Source organism: Dermacentor albipictus, chromosome 5 (assembly GCF_038994185.2).
Source record: "Dermacentor albipictus isolate Rhodes 1998 colony chromosome 5, USDA_Dalb.pri_finalv2, whole genome shotgun sequence".
Classification (NCBI taxonomy): domain Eukaryota; kingdom Metazoa; phylum Arthropoda; class Arachnida; order Ixodida; family Ixodidae; genus Dermacentor; species Dermacentor albipictus.
The window spans coordinates 142,126,720-142,137,428 of NC_091825.1; the positions used below are offsets into that span (position 1 = coordinate 142,126,720).

General features: G+C 48.4%; 1 protein-coding gene across 9 annotated transcripts in view; it reads left to right on the top strand.

Annotated features, from left to right (window-relative positions):
• Positions 1 to 5,933, top strand: part of LOC135908347 (metabotropic glutamate receptor-like) — a 348,987-nt gene extending 343,054 nt beyond the window's left edge. For 8 of the 9 annotated variants that reach the window (XM_070539030.1, XM_070539033.1, XM_070539029.1 and 5 more), the window contains one exon: positions 1,944 to 5,933. In XM_070539030.1, the coding sequence (XP_070395131.1) occupies positions 1,944 to 2,041 (98 nt within the window). In that variant the 3' untranslated portion in view covers positions 2,042 to 5,933. The remainder of the gene's footprint in view (positions 1 to 1,943) is intronic. The other variant, XM_070539036.1, reaches the window with a different exon arrangement.
• Positions 5,934 to 10,709: the final 4,776 nt, after the last annotated feature.

The window sequence follows — 10,709 nt, forward strand, 5'->3', positions numbered from 1 at the left end:
TCATGAATCACCGGCTCACCCGAGCTCCACCTCAGCAACCTATATTTAAGTACACGTCAAATCTAATGACATGAAAATATCAAAATCTAATCAATCAAATCTAATGAAAAGCGAACAAAACGCCAGGGCCTGTCACAAAGGAAAGATTTCGATGATACAACAACAACAACAGACCGGTCAACCAACGAATTAAGGCAGGGACAGTTTCATTCCGCATTAATGACTGGTCGCAGAGCCGTGTCGCTTTTGCACGAGTTTATCAGACCTCGGGTTCTATTATGGTCCGCGATAAAAAGAAGTATAGTGTTCTTGTTATCCGCGTCGGGGAAACACAGCCGGCAGATGGAAAAGCAAGTAAAAAAAAGCAAGAAAAACAGGTAAAAAAAAAAGCACTGTAGATTGCCTCCCGCGGGGTGGCCCGCGCTCACTCTGTTGACACTTCCGGGGTCGGCGACGTAATTGATTCTTCGCTCTTCTGGCGGCGGCGACGACTCTTTCCGGAAATACTTTTTCTCCCATTGCGGGAGCGATTTTCGGCAGCTTAACCTTTCCTCCATACTGCCGGCTTTCTGGTGTCTCGCCTCGCCGGTCGGTTTTCAACTTTTCTTTCGAGGCAAGCACGATTTCTAGGCTTTATAACTTCCCCGCGTGCCGGCGCCCTTGCGTCTGTGATGTTCTTTTCCTTTATTTCGTTCGCTTGACAGTTGTACACGGTCCGCTCGGGGCTGTACATAGGTGTTTAGTGTCGCGTCCGCTTCATCTGTGGGTCCTGTGGTCATTTTTGGAACAAATGCGTGCTTAAGGAGCTGTTGGCGCCGTTAAGTTATGCCGCCTGCTGCTCTGGGATGTTAGGCGCTACAAACGCTACAAGTAAGAAAAAAGTATGCAGCGAGATTATCCTGAAATTCCGAAATGGCAGTCATCACCTGCAAACTAAATCTTTCGTGAGTGTAGCTGCCCAAGCACGCTGCTCCCGCAGGCGGAACTAATTGACACGAGTTGTGCGTAAGGTGTTTCTTGAACAGGATAGTCGAAGGACCCCTTTCCAATTGACGGCGGCCAACTGCATATAAGAAGAAACCAACTGTGCTTCAAAATTGTGCATCGTTTCGAAGTTATTGCTCTCTCGCAACTTCACATTATCCCGTGATCGTCAGCGCGCACGACCTCACAACTTTCTCTGATGCTGCATCGACGTCGGGGTACGCTTCATGTCGTGCAAGTGAGATCGGCGGTAGGACGATGCACGTTCGGTGTACCTAATTTACTGAAATGTAAATAAACGAAGATCAAGTCGCCACGAAGTGGTGAGGGCTCGTTGCTTTCGTCTGACGATGGTGGAACATAATATGTCAAGGTTGAAGACTGGGCGTGTTGGTATAGCATATTAGAGGTTCGATTGCGCAACATTTGGACGACACACACCACAAAGCGTGTTGCGTGTTTCTCTTCTGTGTGTGTCGTCCAAATGTTGCGCAATCGAACCTCTAGTAAGGAACAAAACAAATTAAGATAGGCGCAAACGTCGTGCGTTGCGTAAACCAAGCACACAGCAAAGAAAATGACAAAACACAAACTCAACTAGAGTAAATGGTAGCGTGTTGCTTCCAACCTCCCGCTCGCTCGATGACGCTCACTCGGCGTGGGTCGGTGAGTGGAGTCGAGTAGTTGAAATTATTGCCGAGTCGGGTTCTGACGGCTAAGGTTGGGTCGGGTCGAATCACTTCCGCGGTCAAATTGACATCTCTCTCGACATGTTCTTTACAGCGACTCATAACTAACCGTCGCTTTCTTTTTGTTCTTTCTCTCCCTCTCCCCTACCCCCCCTCTCTTGCTCACTGACCACTTGCCATTGCCGCACCTCGCTCCGGCCCTGTGCCCCTGCGCGTGGACTTCCCTGCCGTGCTGGCGCGGTGCTGCTGGCCGTGCTGACGCGAGCGCAGGCAGTTCGGGCGAGCAGCTGAAGCTGAGCCTCGCGCAGCGACCGGCCAAGGGCGCAGTGGACGGCGGGGGCGTCGAAGACAGCCTCGCCTCGCTCTGAGGTTGGGCTCGCTGCGCCTCCAGCCTCATCCTCGAGCCGGAGAAAGAGGCCCTCCTCTTCTAGAACCAGGGGCCGCAGCCCCCCTCCTCACACACCCGTCAGGCGCGGCGGTCGGGGTCACGGCCGCGGCGGCGGCTTGACCAGCGTCGCCGTCACCTCGCAGCCACTGCCCCGCAGAGCCGCATCTCGCCATCCGACGACAAGCCGCAGGTACCCTCTGATGGCGGCGGAGGAAGCAACAAGGTCGCCGCCGCTCCCACCGGGAAACCTTCTTCAAGCCCAAATCAAGATAGAAAGTTATTTATGAGAAGAAGCCTACAGCTACTAACTAGAACTAAAAACCACTTTTGGCTGCGGCTAAGAGTGCCGCAAACCAAATGTATTCTATTCTGCACGCCATCATCAAACGTCTTCCGAGTGCTGTGTGCGAGCGAGAGAGGTAGAGAGACCGCTTATGTGAAACGAAACGCGATTGACAAAGAAGCAAGAAGCAGGGAGGCACCGGCCGTCCGGTGCTGCCAGGAGTCGCCCACGTCCGCTCGACCCCAGTCTGCATGTGTAGTGTAGTGTCGTCAGCCGCTGGCAAGTGTACGCTCTTCTGCCACGAGGTGACGTAGACACTGCTGACGGTTGTGACGCTCGCAGAGCGGCGTAGCCTTGGCCAGACACTTCGCTAGGCCGGTGTGCGCACTCCACGTGCACGAACTGCGCCGACGACGACGTCCGCGGTGCTTGTGGTGCTTCTCCACGCGGACAGCCAGCCGGACCCGCCGTGTCCGTGACGCTGCGTACGCGTCGCTTCCGGTTCCGGTGGAGCGGAACCCTGCCGCCCGCGTGCGCGCGTGTACCGCACGGCTCTCGCCGTCCGCGCCTACACCAGCACCGCCACCTTCCATCTAATCTCTTCGCAACATGCAAGCCCGATAGCAGTTTGGTATCTCCCGGCTCCTCTGAAGAGAGCATCTCTCATCTTTTGCTAGGCGAAAAGGAACAAAAAAGAAAGAAGAAAAGAACAAAAGCGAGTGGTGAGCTTGAGCTGGTTGATCAGGTGACGGCCGTCATTCTGGGACCTTTTGCTCGATCGATCGCTTTTTTTTTTGGCATACGAATTTCGGTGCGCGCTGATTGGACGTTCCCTGAGCGTTGTTGCAAAGTGAACGATTATCCGTTTGTGCGTCGCTCCGGCGAAACGTGTGGCTATAGAAACGGCGTTACGAAAAAAAGTGAGAGTGCCCGCGAAACGGGTCGGTCGGCGACGCTGCCTCTGGCATCTGCTTCGTGCGATAGCTTTGCGTGTTTTGGGGGGCAAACGGTCTGAACGCTCCAGACCCAGACGGTCTGGAGCGTTCCGCGTGAGATCTGCTGAATGACGACTACACGCCGCACGACGATCGGGTACTCGAAAAGGTTGCCGTATGGGTGACAGGTCGTGGAATGACGTGTCCGGACAGAGCAACCTGCGAAGGCTGACAAGCTCCAACTTAAGATAAACGAGAACCTTCGCATTCTTATGTGCGCAGAAAAGAAAAGAAATATTTCTGGCGCGATACTCGGTGCGCTCGCATTCTTCACAGCAAAGCAGATTCTTGAGATACGAAGAGCATGCAGAATATCGAGGTGGTCTCTTACATAAGGAGAAAACACTGAAGATGGCATCATGGGCTTTATCGGTATGTTTTCTCATATTTCTGCGTTTGTAGGTGCATTATTATTTCTGCTGTCCGCTGCAAATTAAGTGACCAATTTCCCTTAACTTAACGGCATCATTGTACGACTTATCGGGCCTAAACAGATAAGTCTTTACTAACCATTTCGAGCTTCTTATTGCAAAAACGTATTAAGAAACAAAGCGATCAGCTCTTGCAACAGTTGGGTCCAACAGCATCAAAGTATGAGCACGCTGAATTGCACAGCCTGCACCGAAGACACTTTCTTGTACTTGATTGAGCAACTGAAAGGCAAAATGAAACAGCTAACGCCTTTCTTGGTGCATAACCGACGCGGGCGTGGAGAGGCGCGTCTTAAATGCCTCCAGGTTCTATCTGCCAGCGTAAGGGTTTGGCACTGAACCCCGTTTCACTCCTCAAACTTTCCTTTCTTTGTGAAATTGAAAGTACTACCGTTTCGTCGTCTCTTTTTCCTTATAATTTGTTTTTCATAGGATGCCGGGCTGTTTTGTTTGGAGCAACTATAATCACATTGTTGTGCGCACCGACTCCGTTTTTATTAAGGTTGCAGAGTGGCTTAGTGCGAGCCATTCTCTAGCGGTTTATTGAGGACCCCCTGTCGCGGTTTCCGAACCGCGAGCAAGGTGTGAGCGCGCCGAGCCGCGACGTCCGTTGTTGCAGTTTCTGCGCGCGATTACTCTAGTAGAACTTGTATTTGAAGCATTTGCTCCTGGACCTGGATATATAGAATTTAAAGGCAGAAAATCCAAACGTATTGCTTGAGTCATTTATGTTTCAGATGCCTTCATTCGCAGTCTTCACTTGTGCTAGTGCGTTTATTCTTTTTTCTTTTGGGTGTTGGCGTCGATGTCGGCATTCTGTCATTAAGAGTTGTCGCAGACGGTAGCGTTTGACTCAGTATATGTTCTCATCTACTTCCAATGCAGCGTTTATAATACTCGACATTTTTTCACTAGGTCCGTTGCGAGCGTAGAAAAAAGAAACACGTGTATTATACTCTGGAGAAACGAAGTTATCGACGAATAATTGCGCCCTGCCTGTCACAATTTCTCCTGAAGACAAAACATAATTTGCTTATTATGCGTCAAGTAAGAGCTAAGGGATTATACGCAGTTTCTTTTGTGTGTGTGTGTGTGTGTGTGTGTGCGTGTGTGTGTGTGCGTGTGTAGTTGTGTGTGCGTGTGTGTGCGTGTGTAGTTGTGTGTGCGTGTGTGTAGTTGTGTGTGCGTGTGTGTAGTTGTGTGTGCGTGTGTGTAGTTGTGTGTGCGTGCGTGTGTGTGTGTGTGCGTGTGTGTGCGTGCGTGTGTGTGTGTGTGTTTTCTTGCTTTCGAAACACACGTTAATATTGTTGTTGCATTTCTCATCTACCAAAGTATTTCACCTGAACAATCGGAGCAATCCTGTCCGTGACGGAATGAGAATGGCGTCTCCTCTGTGCTCATTACTTCATTTTTTTCACGTCGTTGCACGCCCGTGTGTGCCGAATATTCACCGTATACTAGTGCTCGGTGTTATCTAATTTTTCCTGCACATACCTTTCGTCATTCGCAGTGCAGGTTGATGTTTGTACTCCTTCGTTTTCGTTTTTCACTTTCACTTTCAAAATGAAAGTGCAATCATGGGCGACGTGAGCACTTCGGCGTGCCTCGTTATCTCGAAGGCCATTGTAAAACACTGCAGTTAGTGAAGCAAAATTGGGGGTGGCTAACTTGAACAACCAAAGGCAGATATGAAGAATGCGTGAAAAAAAATATATCGCGCTGTGAACACAAGTTAGCTCGCTGTAATATGTCAAATGCATGAATTCATGCACATCCGATGTGATCTTATTCTCTGTGTGTAAGCGTTGTTTTTTGTTCGCGGAAGAGCGAAACGAAATGACTTGTAGCTTGCGGCTACAAGTCCTACAAATCCAACCACCCCAGCGATGACTTCCTCCGGGCAGCAGAAACTGATCTCGAAGCCTATGCTTTTGCTAACTGCATGCGCCGGAAGCGACAACTGAAGCGTATATGTAATGGAGAATTCGGTAAATCGCACTGGCGCGCCCTGGGGTGATGATTGGATGAAGAGGCGCATCGGGGCACCCCAGTACTCGCCAGTGCGATTTTCCGAATTCACCATTAATCTAACTGTTCCAGCAGCAAGCTATTGCAAGATGAGTGGAGTTGTGTGATTTACTCGAGCGTCGAAGTTTGCTTTTAGGAATCGCAGTCGACCGTGAGACTTCTTGTGCACGCGTTGTGCGAAAGACGCATGTGGTCCACCTGCTTTGGCCAACATTAATTTGTTCATCCAGATCATGGGGACCACACTGACCAGCCACACAGTATCTAATTGCTTCTTAGACGCAAGGAAAGAAAACAAAGGAGAGAGAGATGTCCACGGGAAACAATTACCATTAGCGTTCAGTTAAACTTCGCTTCGACCGTCCTAAGAACCAAGCGTGGGGTGTATGTGTAAATGTCATACCGACTTGAGCAAGTTGTGACACGCAAATACAATGATAAGGTGGATGCCCAGAGCGGTTAATACATCTATAGTGTTTATTCTTGGTCGTGGCTGCAGCTTGTAAGAAAATAATCTATATGTGCGTTCTGTGAGCATGATCCAAAAACAAGCGGAGTAGCGAGTCGCCACTATATGGTAACTGAGCTAGGCCACGTTTAAAATGTCATTAGGATTTAGTATAGCAGTGGTGATGCAAGAGTCATGAGCCACGTCACCTCAACGACTGTTCTAGTCCTGTTGGTCCGGTGGCATTAAATATTGTTGACGCTTTGTTGTCATTGATAGGGTTATCTGTGATCTCTTTCGTTGCGGCCCCCAAGTTGATCAGCAATATAGGCAAGAATAGACTGTTGGGCTAGTTAATTCAACGCGAATCACTTGCAGCGCACGATAACTAGGGAACGCGAGACAGAGACGCATACATCGCTGAATGCACGTCTGTGTCTCGCATTGTCTCGTTATCGTGAGTTCCGAATTATTCACGAATATACACAGTGTGCGCTTCTCAGTTCTGTGAAGCGCGACCCTTGAGCTTACCGTTACTAGGATTATCTTGGATAAGCGGTGATGTTAACAAAACAAAACAAAAGAATGCTTGCCTCGCTATGTTTTATGAAGACGATCATTTCTTTTTGTTTTGTTCTTTCTCACCTCTTTCTGTACGTCCACATTTTAATACTTATTGTAGCTACATAGGCACCACAAAGATCGATCCTGTTGATTGCAATACTGAGCGACCAAAGCAAATTTATGCTGCTGTATTATTCATTTTTTCTTCTTTTCGAAATTTCGTAACATCCGATTGTAATCACAGACTTTCTGGGTAGAAGTATGCATGAGCAGCATGCCCGCCTTGCACACCGCTTCTAGGATGATTTGCAGTTTCAAATGGCCACGCACAGTTGGCAACAGTTGCCCTCCGCTCCTCGCATTTTCGGTGCATTCCTTTATTATCACACTGCAGGAAGACATCGGGCCAAAAAAAATCGTCGTGTACTCTAGGAGAAACCTTCGAACACGAAACGTGCAAAAACATTATTTCATTTCTCTTTCTGTCTGCGCGCGGAGACTACACTCGTTTCACAGCATAAGATACATCCTTGAAGCTGTAGTGAGAGCGCGCGTCTCAAGATGTCCCAATCCTTGTTACAAAAGTCATCGGACAGTAATGTGTATGTGTTGTGCGTGCGTGCTTGCTTGCTTGCCCGTGTGTGTGTGTGTTCGAGCACTTCCCTACGAGGGCCGCTGGCTTTGGTTTCGACGAGTCTAGGCTGCTTCCTTCTGTGTAGACGACGGCAGCATTTGACTGAAATTGCCAGGCACATTTTAAGACTTCAGCGAGACATTTTCTGTCGGGAGCTGGTATGCAGCTTATAGTTAGTGTGGCCCTTCTTATGCGTAGTTTTTTTGCTGGGAGAATTATATAAGCAAATCAGAGTTCGTTAGAATATCTTTCAAGCATGATGTCACCCTGCTTCTCAACGTGAAAATTCTTATAGGCATTCCTTGCCAGGCGGTGTTTCCTTAGAGCCGCTTTACCTTTCAGGTTCATCACCCTCTCCCCATATAAGACTCATCTCGTTGTCTGGTCGTTTCGTTGTGTTATTTAAGGTTGGCTGTCGTCTGCATGCGCTCATCCGTAACAAACGTCTTCCTTACGGTACTCGTTATTCACATACCGATAAATGCTGCAGCCGTCAAAGTCACTGAAGTAAGATCATAAATCTGGCTTCATTTCCCTTTCACCTTACTCTTACTCGTAGGGTAGCAAACCTTGAAGGTAACACGTACCTCTGTCTGATCTTCCTGCAATCCCGTACTTTGTCTTTCTATCTGCGTTGAGCAGGTCCGCTGCAGTAGACGGCAGAAATGAAGAAAGTTCGATTTAACATGCTCTCAAAACTCCCGAATTACTGGCTTCACCTGTATATTGAGGTATGTTATATGTATACCCAGCTCTCCAGCGAACAGCAGTCCCCCGTTGCAATGTGCTGTGTGCAACACCACCTGCATGTGGTGGGATCGGAGTGTCGCGTGTACCAAAGTGTATCTCGTATTTGATTCTCTGCGCTCCTGTATACATAAATGACGTGCACGTGTGTATTCCTAAAGAATGTGATAATAATACGCAGTTTCTGTAACGTCAAACTATATTGATCCTTCTATATATAGCGGCGCGGGGACTTCCCGGGCTCAGAACGCGGACAGTTGGTGAGTCTTGAAAGACTGAAAATGGAAGTGACATCGCGGCACCACAAATAAAATTCTTTGCACAGAACTGAAGTATACTTCAAAGGAAATTTTGCCGCAGTCGAAACTGTAGTCTTTGGCTGCATATGCACGGGAACCACAGGATCATCACTTTATCACATTACTGAGCTATATTTATTTATTTATTTATTTATTTATTTATTCGATATTCCCTTAGGATTGGGTTCTATTTACACAATATTAGCTAGAGCATTTCTTTTGCAAGGAGAGCCTACATCGAGGGTTCAATGCTTTAAGAGTTCCTACAGTTGTGCCCAATTTTTATTAATATTTGTTGCGTTAAACACTAGTATAATGCGGAATGCGATAGAGGAAATCTCTATTTGATCTCCTTGGAGCGCTTCATCAAGTACAGCTTGCCAATTCATGTTGCTGGCGTAGCTGTTTCATATTTATTATGACCTAAAAGGACACGAAATGATAGGAATGAGCGAGAGGATAGGAAAGACCACAAACAATTAAACTTATTACAGCTTATGATTTGCGGCTCATCGCTGTACTGAGTTGCCTTGCGCGAGGTTATTTTAAATATTGCAGAGTCTCTTTTGAGTCGGAACATTTATTTTGTTTCTCTACCTTTGTCAAAGGCCTTTCACACACACAAAAAAAAAAACGAAGTCTCTGTAGCCTGAACGTCGCGTAACGGCGGACGTCGTTATTTTAGTGCTGCGCTGTTTCGTGACGTCACTTCCTTTCTCACTTTTCTCGACGCTCCGAATCCGTCGTTTCGGGGGAGGACGCCGCACTCCGACGCTCGGTTCGTCGCCGCATCGGTCCCGTGTGATGCACGACACGTTGTCGGTACCCGTCGTCACTTCTCGGTTTTCTTACACCCTGCGTTTCTGCGTGAGCTACCTCGTACCTGCTAATGTACTCTATTCTTAGATACACTCCGAGCGAGTCTTCGTTGCATAATACCACGAGTATAAGGTGCAAAATGGCCGCTGCTACGTTTTAAATGCGTTCCAAGCCTTCCGCCGACGTGCTGCGTGACTTTTGACTCTATACGAGAACAGACAAACTAAAGCGAATCAGTTATACTGCTACGATAGCTCCTGATTTGTTCTCGTTGAATCGTAACTGTCGTAACTGGCTAATCAGCGGCAACGAATAGTTTTCGTTTCATTGGTGAGAATAGCGCGTCTCTCTTGGACATTCTGTAGCCTCAACGGTTTCCGACTTGTTCGCGGTGTTGACGCTTTGGTGACCACTGCAAGGGCGTTAGTTTCTTTCTCTGCGCTGCAAATCAGTACTGAAGACAAATATTCTGATGCTGTAGTGACTCTAGGCTTATTTTATTTCATTACACAATGTCCGGGAAAACACTGTAAACCTGTTGTTCCTAGCTTTTATGTGGGATGAGAATGATAACTTTTCGTCGTGTTCAGAAAATCAAACTCCCTTGATTATTTGCCGGATGAATTTGGTACCCTCTGTGTCTTTTACTGGCGTTAACGGAAATTTTATTGTTTCGTGGTGCCTTTTTGTTCCTTTAAGCAGCACGGGCAACTTTCCTAGTACATACCCTATTGCAAACGTAAGAGTAAGAACTTGAAGGCGCCAGAGGCTGTCTCGTGCTGATTTGTGTCCACCCATGGACTGGTCTACGTAAAAGCGAGAGTGAGACTTCCCCCTTGATAGAGTTTATCTGGGAAACGTGCGCTATGGTTGTGAGTCACGAATTTTGATCTGAGATAGGGATAGGGCCAACACACGTGATAGCGAAAAGGGTTTAATCTTCGCAGCTACGTATGCCATTCTCTAAAGACTGTCCATATCAGTGACACTTGCAAGCAGTGGCGTAGCAACAGGAGGGGCCGGGGGGCCGTGGGCCCCCGGTGCAAGGAACAGAAGGGGTGGGTGGGGGGTGTCATATACGTCTGAACACACCCGTCTTTCCGCCGGCTATACCTGGGGGGGGGGGGGGGGGGGGAGTGACAGAAGGCTCATGGGCCCCGGGTGCTAGACGACCTAGCTACGCCACTGCTTGCAAGTAAGCCATCATTTGGGCGTTTTGCCTGCACCCGAGGCTCACCCTCGCGCCCCACCCCACCGTGCAGTGCGAATTACAGCTTTCTCAAGAATACTTTTCTTCGTGATTAGAGGGACCCACACAACTCCTTCCAAGGGGCGACCACTCTCGCCTGCACGGAGACGAGTCCACTTGTCGAATCGTCGCATGAGAACCGAGACCGAAA